This window comes from Trypanosoma grayi (assembly GCF_000691245.1).
Source record: "Trypanosoma grayi strain ANR4 Tgr_472_V1, whole genome shotgun sequence".
NCBI classification, from domain to species: Eukaryota; Euglenozoa; class Kinetoplastea; order Trypanosomatida; family Trypanosomatidae; genus Trypanosoma; species Trypanosoma grayi.
Window position 1 is genome coordinate 1 of NW_008826091.1, and position 10,514 is coordinate 10,514.

General features: G+C 52.9%; 5 protein-coding genes across 5 annotated transcripts; 4 read left to right on the forward strand and 1 right to left on the reverse strand.

The window, feature by feature from the left end:
• Positions 1-930: 930 nt before the first annotated feature.
• Positions 931-1,332, reverse strand: DQ04_04721000 (hypothetical protein; the record flags this gene model as incomplete). The annotated part of the gene is made up of 1 exon (XM_009313748.1): positions 931-1,332. The coding sequence occupies one exon, from the start codon at positions 1,330-1,332 to the stop codon at positions 931-933; it is 402 nt and encodes a 133-aa protein (XP_009312023.1).
• A 146-nt stretch (positions 1,333-1,478) lies between these two features.
• On the forward strand, positions 1,479-1,802 carry DQ04_04721010 (hypothetical protein; the record flags this gene model as incomplete). Its single annotated transcript, XM_009313749.1, has 1 exon — positions 1,479-1,802. One exon carries the CDS (start codon positions 1,479-1,481, stop codon positions 1,800-1,802), a length of 324 nt encoding a protein of 107 aa, XP_009312024.1.
• Positions 1,803-2,589: 787 nt separating this feature from the next.
• On the forward strand, positions 2,590-3,018 carry DQ04_04721020 (hypothetical protein; the record flags this gene model as incomplete). Its single annotated transcript, XM_009313750.1, has 1 exon — positions 2,590-3,018. One exon carries the CDS (start codon positions 2,590-2,592, stop codon positions 3,016-3,018), a length of 429 nt encoding a protein of 142 aa, XP_009312025.1.
• A 3,155-nt stretch (positions 3,019-6,173) lies between these two features.
• DQ04_04721030 (hypothetical protein) lies at positions 6,174-6,578 on the forward strand (the record flags this gene model as incomplete). The annotated part of the gene is made up of 1 exon (XM_009313751.1): positions 6,174-6,578. One exon carries the CDS (start codon positions 6,174-6,176, stop codon positions 6,576-6,578), a length of 405 nt encoding a protein of 134 aa, XP_009312026.1.
• Positions 6,579-6,671: 93 nt separating this feature from the next.
• On the forward strand, positions 6,672-7,076 carry DQ04_04721040 (hypothetical protein; the record flags this gene model as incomplete). The annotated part of the gene is made up of 1 exon (XM_009313752.1): positions 6,672-7,076. One exon carries the CDS (start codon positions 6,672-6,674, stop codon positions 7,074-7,076), a length of 405 nt encoding a protein of 134 aa, XP_009312027.1.
• Between the last annotated feature and the right edge of the window lie 3,438 nt (positions 7,077-10,514).

Below are 10,514 nucleotides of genomic sequence, written 5' to 3' on the forward strand. Positions count from 1 at the left end.
GGGCGCCCGAAGCGTGCCGGAAGACACCTTTCCCCCAACCCAATAAACAGAATACGGCGTTATCATCGCAAAGCTGTTAACCCAGGGCTGGGCGTTAGGTTTGTGTTGGCTCTGCCGTTTTCCACCGCATGCTCCTCAAGAAAGGGCCGGGATTTTCCTTAAACCCCCTTCTTGGCAGCAACTTGGTGCGGATAACACTTCCCACGGCGCGGCCGCACGAGCCCCAACTTAGACAAGGAGAACACCACACCACCGCATGGCATGGCCGGCCCTGGCGTTACCAAGGCCACTATGTGGCGCGCACCGCTGGCGCCAGGATTTCCCCGACAATACGCGACACGCTGCGCCCCGGAGCCGCGAAAGGGCAACGCACACCAATTTAGGACAGCGGGCACGCAAACCCAAACCGACCAACGCACCAATCATGATATCCTTTTTGTGGCACCATTAGTTCGGAGCGCTAGACGGGGGCGACAAAACCAATTAGAAGAAATGCCGAAACCGACTGAAATGAACGCTCGCACAGTCAGGGTTCTGGGTCCTTTTTTTTTTCTCGCTGCACCTCCCTGCTGCGTCGGCCAAAATCACTCCGGAGGACCTCGATCAACCCAACGCAAACACAGACGGGTCACAGCTCATAGGCGCAGACCCCAACGCACACGCATTGGCATGGGACTACGAAGTCCCGCCTGACTCTCGAGGTGATACCATCGTGCAATGGTGCATTGATAATGAGTTCCTCATTGCCAACACTGGAAATAGGACACGGTACACCGAGAGGCATAGAGGCTCCGCGCCAGATGTAACACTGGCAAAAGGCTGCGCAGTGACAGATTGGGCAGCGCGACCCACCCCCGACAGCGACCACTACATCATTACTTATACTGTCCAGGTGGGCGAGGATGACACTCCGCTAGAAGCGCCGCGGATCTATAAGACCTTGCTTACATGGAAGAAGGCAAACTGGTCGAAGTTCCGCGCACTGACCAACTCACACTGCAAGCTAAAACGAGGCATGAATCGCATAGACACCATAGAGAAGCACATCACATCTGGCACACGGCTTGCCACAAAGGCAGCAGTGCCGGAGGGCAATCGACGCCAGTCCCCGTTCTGGACCCCTGAGCTGGCCGACTTTGATAAGGCAACCGCCAGGAAACCCGACGCGCAACCCCCCACGCTTAATCCATTCAGCGGCCCAACATTAGACGCAGATAAATTCTTCGCGCATTTGCCACTGGCCGGTGGCGCACGCCCCGCTCGAACCTGGAGGCGCCGGGCGGCAATGGCCGGCACACCATGCGGCGCGCATAAACCCCCCCCGCAAAACATTTGCCAAGTCAGATGGGGTTGCGGTTTCAAAGCCCCAACAGATAAACCACCTGGCCCTCACGTATGCCGCAATAGCGTAGAGATGCGCGCGATCCTATTCCCTGCCCCCAATTAAAACAAGGGATGAGGATTTTCAACCAATAACAATGGCTGAACTCGATTGCGGCCGGCTTTCCCTTCCTCTTGAATCCGCACCGGGACCCGACATGATACATGGAGAGGCACTGCGACACCTTGGAAAATGTGCGAAACACTCTGTCCTGACGCTCTTCAAGAAGGATCTGCGCACTGGCGTAGTTCCGCAAGGCTTGAAGAAAAGGTTCGCAATCCTGGTTTTCAAACAGGGGAAAAAAGCGATTCGCATAGAGCCGCACAGGCCAGTAAAGCTCACAGGTGGCCTCTTCAAACCCACAGGGTGTACAATTGCAGAACGCATTAGCGGTGATGATATAGGGGCCCCCTTATGCTAAAAAAGTCCGGGTTCCAACAAGCCCACTCCACATTGAACCAGCCATTTACCTTTGAGCGGCCATGCATCGCCTGACCCCTGGCGGCAGAACAGCCGCAGCGTTAGGGGATTACACTAATTTACTCAGCACGGTATATAATGATAAAATGATGCTCGAAATGCACCGATTTGGAATATCACAACACATCGCGCGTTGGTAGGCACNCTTTCGGCGCAATAGGACAGCAGCATTAGTTCGCGCAAACAGGACGCACCCCTCTCCAGCGTCCTTCTCGTAAGGAGTCCTATAAGGTACGGTTCTTGGGAGACTCATGATTATAATTCCCATGAATTCTTTCAGCATACGATGGGCTGAAGCCCCGATGTTACTGGACAACTTCTTAGTGAAATGATTTCACCCCGGTTGCCCCACACAGCGACCCAGAGATGATGGCCACAACCCTACAGCAGGGACTTGGTGCGACGGCACCCTGAACAAAGCAATGCCTCGTGGAGGCGGATGCGCACAAAACAAGGCATGCCTTCGCTAGGGCGAACAATATAAACCCCCTTGCTCTCCTCTACAGCGGCACACCCGTCACCATGAAGAGGCTCCCAGCTACGCTGAGAATCGCGTTCCAGAGTTACAGCGGCATGGGCCCACACAGAGCCCACCTGCAGAAGCAGGGCCGCCAACGGCCCATGCAGCTAAAAACCGTTTCATCGCGCAGCTGGTGACCAAAGCAAGACACATTGACTGCCTTCTAGTTGGCCCTGGTGCACGCCGAAGCAAGTTATGGTAAAGAGGTATGGTACTTGGACCGATCACTCACCTCGCGATCCGCACGCGATGCTGGGCAATACAAAGCCTGTACAATGATTACCGGCATCCCAAAGTCAGCTGTACAGAACATGCTTTACCCGAAGCCAACCTTCAGCCGCTAAGTACAACGGCACTAACCCGTAGCTTTAAATATATGCTCTTGTGCGAAACGCGAGGGGGAGCTGCGCGTGACAGCGCAAAAGTGGTATACCCGACCGATCGCCCCGCAAGACAATTGTATGCTACCATCGTGGCGCAATACCCAGGTCCCCATCTTGAAGCCAGGGTGCCGCTCCAAACGCCCTTCGCGCTGCGATGGGCATCCGGAGCCCCCTCACACACACAGCTCGAGGGTCTAACCGCTGCGGACCTGGAAGGTGTCAAGCTTCAAACATGCACCAGGTCGATTTCCTGACGCTTCCGCAGGAAAGGTTCTACACCACCCAAGCAGCACCACCACGAACTATGGGAAAGCGGCTCTGTCGTTTTTGGAATAAAATCCGGCGAAAGCAGCCATAATTTATCTTAACGTGGACTTCATTATTCGAGATAAGGTAAGTGCTGGACTAAGAGAGTGCAGCTACTGTAAATAAGTTATCACCTTAAAAGTTGGCCTGCGGACTTTGCTGGAAACCACTCCCCGTCGCGGCACCTGATCGTACACAGTCCCCGTCTTCGCCTAGCACCTGCCACTCCGCATGGCACTCCAAGCAGGCCCCCTACGGGTAGCAGGCCCCCTACGGGTAGCAGGCCCAATGTTGTGCAAGCTATTAAGCCTTTTATCAGAACTACAATACCGCAAGGCACGCATACAGGTACAATATGAAACCCTAGGCAAAATTCCCCCAGCCACACTTCCGACAAGGAAGCGTCACTGGCTTCCTTTTGCGCTGCCACATCTCACCGCTACAGCTGGCTACTGCGAATGCGGCGGCCCAACGCGCCAAATGCATACAGATAGCGTAACTCAATAGAACCACATCCTTTTCTCAAAAAGTCTAGAATACAAAGGCCCGCAAGCAACCCAGAGGCAGCACCGCTGTTTCACCATGGCCGGGTCGGCTGCCCGGTTGTTATTTTTTCTCTTACCGGAACGCCTGGCTGCACCAAACCATCTCCGCCTCTAAGAGGTAGGCGTTTAAAGATAAAAGGTTTCTCGTACCGACGGAACTGCTACATGGGGGAGTTCTTATTACATAGGTGGTTGTCAATGTTCAGCGATGGTCGCACTGCCGTGTCGCTGGGTTTCTTGAAGAGTCAGTGGTGCAGGGCACTTGCAAACCACATGCCTTTGCAAGGGGGCACGCTGACTTATGTGGTAGAAAAATGCCCATTCTGTCAGACTGCCTTTCTAGGTTTTTGATACATGAGAAATGGCAGTTAAGCACCTTAAACCGGGTTAGCTACCTCTTTTTTCTGGGCCAATATGCGGCCACTGCGAGGCGCTCTTCCTGCGTCGAAGGTGCGTGTCGCAGTACAGAATGTGACGCGAGCTTTTTCTCGATTCTCTGAGGCATCGAAACGGAAGTGTGAGGCGCCGCTCTTTCTTCCTCACAAATTTACGGATTGTTGCTTCATTTAAGGGGCACATCACCCGCAGTAATCGGTAGATTGGCCACTTCGCCCGGAGCAGTTGACCCACGTATTGAGTGGAAGTCTGCAAATTTTTCTGGAGAGACGTTGCGGAAGTAGCACTGGCTAAGCAATCTCTCCCAGAACCATGTGGGTGGGCTTCGAGTTTAGACCCCCTGCACCTTGCACGTGCAAGGTGTAGGGATTCTGTTCGATCAAGAAACTCATTGATAATGAGGTCTTCCTATTAAGATCAGAGGGATTAATACTGTGTGGGGGGTGACGATGGATATCTTGATGTGTGCTGTGCTTTAGCTATTTATGAACTGCGCAGTGAAGCGTGCCAGCGGGTATGTGCGCCATAGTGATGCGATGCAGTTCTCTGTATACAAACTTGCTCGTAGTCTGTATGGCACATTGATCTGCTAGACCATGTGCGCGTATTCTACAATTCCCGCAACAATACTGTAGATGAATTGATTATACCCCACGCCGTAAAGTTAAGAGGTGGTTCCAGATTCGGTTGCCTCTCAAGTCAGTTGAGATGCGCAGTTCCTTTTTTAAGGCTGCTAGGGTGGACTGGCCGCCCGTCGCTACAAGAAGCCTTTTCGTGATGTGGTGGATGCGTGGGGTGACTTGTTTTTCTAGGGCCAGTCGTATCGCACACGGTTTCGCAGGTTGGCTACAAGGGCATGTTTTCCAGTTTAGGCTAGCTTTCTCACTGACTTTCGAGGAATCAAGTAATGAAAGCGGCATTCCAACTCCTGTCAGTAGGGGTGCGTCGATGCCGCCCTGCGCCACGAGTGCCCACAAACGGCGCCGATGTGTCTCTAGCGGCTGTTGGCTCAAAGCGCGTTTTCTTTTATTAGCTCTTCTGCGTCAGCTGTGAAGTTATCTTTTGGCAAGCCTACTCCAATTATTCCTTTGTATGCCGAGGAGGTGAGCCGCGAGGAAGCAACCTCCAAAAGAGGCGCCCTTTTTGCGTGGTGCCGATTCACTGATATGAAAGTCTTTGATGTATGTGTCCAGAAAGACAAATAAATGAACTTGGCAAATTGGCGACATGCGGAAACCAGAGCGGGAAGTAGTTCTGACAGTGGTCTTACTATCAAATCCGGAGCAAATATACATCACTTATCAAAAATGCAGAGCCTCGCCCGTAGAGAGGTAATGTGCAATGGGCGGATGTTTGCTTCCAGGAGAGCAGATTCCAGGCTTATCGTCCCGCCAATTCCGCTGACAACACGTGCTGGAGAAGTAGCGGTCTCTTGCAATATGCGCGCGCGTTGTCTATTGACAACGCTGCTGAAGAAAATTCTATAGGGGAATTTCGATGCACTGCACTTGGCGAAAGAAGCACCTAAGTTATGCAGGCTTGGGTAGGCCAACTTCCGTGCGATGGGCCGTACCCGGGAAATCTAATACGCGGTTTTTTGTTGCGAGGTTGCGAAAAGAATGGTCTAAGCCTCCGTTCATACAGTATTGATTTTGCTCTTTTCATATTATTTTATCTCGCACAGCTGCCTCCTAAGGGTAAGTTTTAGAAAGTATACCCAACCCATCCCTCCAAGCCCCGCGCGGGAGGCGGGCTAAAAACGCTTTGAGCACCCCCGTGCCGTAAGTAGGGGTAAAATATAAGGTTTTGAAAGTATCTTGTTTTGCCGTAAAACTCAGGGCATAAACCAATGCAGATCGAAGGGAAAAATGATAACACAGCTGTTTCGTTATCTCTTTTTCAAACTGCCTCTGCTAGAGAAAAGCGAGGACGTGACCATTCTCTGGCGCATGACTTTCCCACATTACCCCCACCCACACCAAAGCAACACCACAAACTCTTTATAGCGGGACAGCCCAATAAGTGCAGGCCCGTGTCTTCGCAAGGTGCGCGTTTGCTCCGTTTCGCAGCGCCCGGCCCGAATCTATGCCTAACCATGCGGCACCTTGTGGGCCCATGCCCTCCGCACTTCTGATTCCCCACGTCGGGTATAGAAAGTTAACATGGGATATTCCCGCAGGGGCATCGCCCTTTTGCCGCCAGCATTTTCCCTTGCGGGCACCCCGTTTCCCCCAGAAACTTCCGCAGTGTGGCCAGGGTTGGCCCATGCGACCAAACCATGCTACGCCCGAAGCGCGTTGTTTTTTCCCCCTTCTGCCCTCGCAGCGGCGGCAAGGCGTTTTCCCTTTCCCTTATCGGCGAATCTGCGGTTACGGAAGCGTTCTCTCTTTTATGCTTTCGGAATGTGCGATAATGCCCCATCGGTTTGTTTCGGCTTTATTGCGGCTGCTTTTGAACGGGGTGTTCATTTCTCTCTCTCGATCGCCTTGGGGGTTTCGGTATGGTCCAGTCTTGTTCTTGGGCCCCTTTGGCCAGTCCATCGGGATGTTTGCATTTCATGTGGATAGTTATTCTTTCAGCAGTGTCACTGCTTTCTGGCATATCGTACGGCACGCTTTGTGTCGTGGTTGCGCTGTGCGTGATGACCCTTCTGGGCGGCGATGCTTGGAACAGGTGCGGGGGGGGGGGGCATCCGCACCTTAGCCAGGCCTCGGAACCCACAGCATTTGCATTTGAATGGCCGGCTTTTCGCCTTCCCTACAGCACCACTGCCTCTCACACCCATGAGCGTTTACGCTCTGCGTTTTGCACCACAGGTAGCACAAAGCAGTGAAGGTGCCGTTTTGGCTATTTTTGTGGTTAATACTGCGCCGGGAATAGATACCAAGCAAATTCTCCTCGCGCTTTTTTGCGATCGGATTCGGGCTTACTTGCGTCGCGGGTGTTGTAGTTTTTTGGCCTCAGGCGGGGAGGAGGTTCTGGTGGGATCTCCGGCGGCCACATTGCACCAGGCAATTCAAAACGCTTCGCCGATAGCCAAAGAGCATACAACACACCAGATGTAAATTTTGATGCGAGTAGGATGGTCAATTCGCCTGCCAGTTTTGTTGCGGATATTGTGTAGCACACGCACGTGACCTAGCAGACCAGCATGCCACACTTGCCATGACTACAGGTCGTCACACTCAAGATAGAATAGAAATTGTATGGCACAGAGAAATACCAACGTGTTTTGCCACTCGCCTCACAAGAGAGTGGGGGCGTAAAATGCGTCAAGAAACTCACTGTTAACTCCTGTGCGGCACGAAACCCTCTGACCTCAGTGGGAAGCATCCCATAACAAATAAATTCCTTGACTGCACAGAATTGGCACATCGTGCACGTGTAAGATGTGGGTGGTCCAAGCTCTAGGGGCGCCTGCACTGGTCTGTGAGGGACTGCTTTAGCCAGTGCCATTTCTTCAATCTATCTCCAGCACGCCCCGCCCCTATGCATGAAATGCATGATCTAACTGCACCGGGTGGAGTGGTCATTTTGCCAATCACTGTGATGGGTGCATTGTTCACGATGCACTAACCAGCCGTGACTCAACAAAGGGAAAAATGCCCATACTGTGAGGCTACCTTGCGTGGTTTCACAAATCTGAAAAACCACTGCAAGTCCTTTGGTCTGGAACGACCGCCTCCCCCGCCTCAACACAAATATGCTTACTGCGAAGCAATCTTCCCTAGTAGAAAAAGCGCCTCACAGTACAGAAATGGATGCGCGCATCTCCCTGATGGCATACGGCATCGGACCACTAGTGCGAGACACCGTTCTTTGCTACCGCAAAGCCAGCTTGCTTCTTCTTCCGCGGAAGAAGGGCCGCAAGAATCCCTATACCATCTGGTTTTCGAATCCTCAGGCACTCTTGCAGTGCGTCAAAAGTTCAGCATTCATAACGAACTAAATGTAAAAAGCACTCTTCTTTCGTATCGTGGAAAGGCCTCATCTTGGCGCCAAGGTCTGGGACTAAGTTCATTACTTAGGAAGCTAAATTTCCACACCTGCAGCACTGAATCCGGCTTAGTTCGGCCTGCGCCGTGATACGGTCGCTACTTATTCGGATAGCGGAGTTAAGTACCTTACAAATAAGGCGCGCCTTGTAATGGGTAAAGTGTCTGAACGGAGAGACTGCAGGGAAACACACGCTACCAAACAATAAGTTTCAGGGTCGATTACCTGATCTATCGGACGGGGAATCCAATGCCATACGCTACAGTTCTCCAGGGAACTGTGTCATGGTCCGGATAAAATGCAACTGTCTTCCAGGGAAGAAGCGGAGGACCCAACCGAAGACTGCTCCTCTGGAACGCCGTGCTACTAGTGTCGCCTATGCCCGTATGTTGAAAGATCTTCATGATCAAGAGGTTTTAGTGGGTGTGGGTGGGTTTCTCCGCCACTGAGTCTCACATAATCTGCCCTGGCACGGCAGATGTGCGCAAATGTATTTTCCCCCTCCTCCTTCAGGCGGCGACAACAGGTCGTAAAATTGCACGTGGAACAACAACAACTTATTGGGCTGTCCCGCTTTAAAGGGTTTCTGGTGTTGCTTTGGTGTGGGTGGGGGTAATGTGGGAAAGTTACGCTTCAAAAAGTATACAACCAAAAAAAAATATTATTTCAGAATGTGCCTTGTACGGCCGGTGATACTTAGATTAAAAACTATTTAAGACACTTTAACCTCATCATGTCTTATGCAAACGCAACAAATTTCCAGACGAAGTGGTTATAGGACTTGTTGTGTCGATAATGGGTATATCCGCTAGTCTCCTGGTTGCTTGTCTTCAAAAGAAAAAAATTCTTCCTTGTGTTTGTTGTTTTCCGTATTTACTTGAGTGGTGTGGCGTAATGTGGGTGGCCAAGAGAAAATAAGGTAAAAGACGTTTTCCGCGAAGCAAAAAGCGGTTTTGATCTGTAAAGGTATTGCTGTGACCCGCTAAAGGTTTACGGGGGAAGGGCTATCCGGTTCTTTTGGCGGATTGCGCCGGATAATTATTATAGGCCTAAAACGGCCCTCACCCTCAGAAGGAATGGCTTCTGTGGCCATCAATTGTTTAACACCGCGCATTGAAGGAAGCCAAGTGTGTGTCCGTATGCGCTCGATTGCGCCACTCTTTTCCACACTTTATTCAGTTCAGGCGGCAGAAAACAACCGCTCTCTATACTAGCAGCGCCCGTATTCACAACAGGTGCGGGTAACATTCCGGGGTTGCGAAGGGGCACTAGAGGCATGCTTCCCTTACCATTGGTGTCGGTAAATGCAGTCGCCAATAGTCTCGATTTGGCTTACTGGCTGCGCATTGTGCCATTGGTAATAGAGACCAACGACGTTCCAGCATTCACGCGGATGCACCCAGCATAAGAACAAAAGGGACCTATATTTTGAATAGTCTTCGATTTTTCAATGGGAATAGAAAGACGAGAACAAACTCTCATCAGCGAGGACATGCCAGTTGAACTTGACAATCTGGCACTGCAACTCGATTAGGTCACTGCCGGCCGCCGGAAATAAATTGCGAAGCCCCAAAAGCAGATTTTCCCCTAACATTTACGACAGCAAAGCATGCCTGGGCCCACGATCCGGGGAGGAGCCTTGGGCCACGCGGCGGCGGCAGCAGCCGAACGCCATCCCGGCTTTTTTTGGCGAACCGGCTTGGCAGATACGTCGGTGTGATGGAACTCGCTCGAAGCGCGGTTCCGGTATTGAACTGCGCGGCGACAAATCCAGTGCAGCAGCGTCTTTGGCGCGGCGTGTGTGTTTGGGGGGGGGGCACTAGGCCGCAGTGGCGTGGGCCCGTCGGTGACACCACGGCGGGGCGGGACACGGTGCCTTTTTCTAGAGTCGTGGCATTTTGTGGCGCGCTGCTCCTGCCCTCTTGGCTTCGCGTGGCGGAGCGGGTGGGGCGCCCGCCCCCACAACGCGCTGTCCCGGGCGCTTTTCCCCTGGATAAGATCAGGCGCTGGCTGACCCCAAAGGCGCGGGTTCCTTCAGAAAAGGTGGGGGTCGCCATTTGTTCCCCAGCGGTTCGGTGGCGGAAGGCCTGGGACGAACCTCCGCATTGCGGGGGGGGGGCGTGACGAGGGCGAAGGCGGAAATAACACAGGCGGCTTCGGCCAAACCCTAAACGGGGGGCGCCGCGGCGGCGGCGGCGGCGGTGTTTTTTTGGGGGGCGTTTGGTCTGTCGCGGCCTTTTCCGCGTGGCCAGAGGCCGGGGGCGCCAAACAGAATCGCGAAGCGGGGCCCCGCAGCGTCACGTTTTTCGGCGGCCCGGCGCGTTTAATGAGGGCGCCGCTGCTTTATTTTTGTTTTACCCCAAGGGGTCTTTCTTCCAGGCGGCATTTGCAAAAAGCCTGCTGTGGGTTTTTCTCGCGGCGGGAAATCGGGGGGCTTATCGGGTTGTGCGTTCCCTAATGGGGGAAATGTGGCCCGGATGCCCCCCACGCCATTTCAGGGGCGCTGG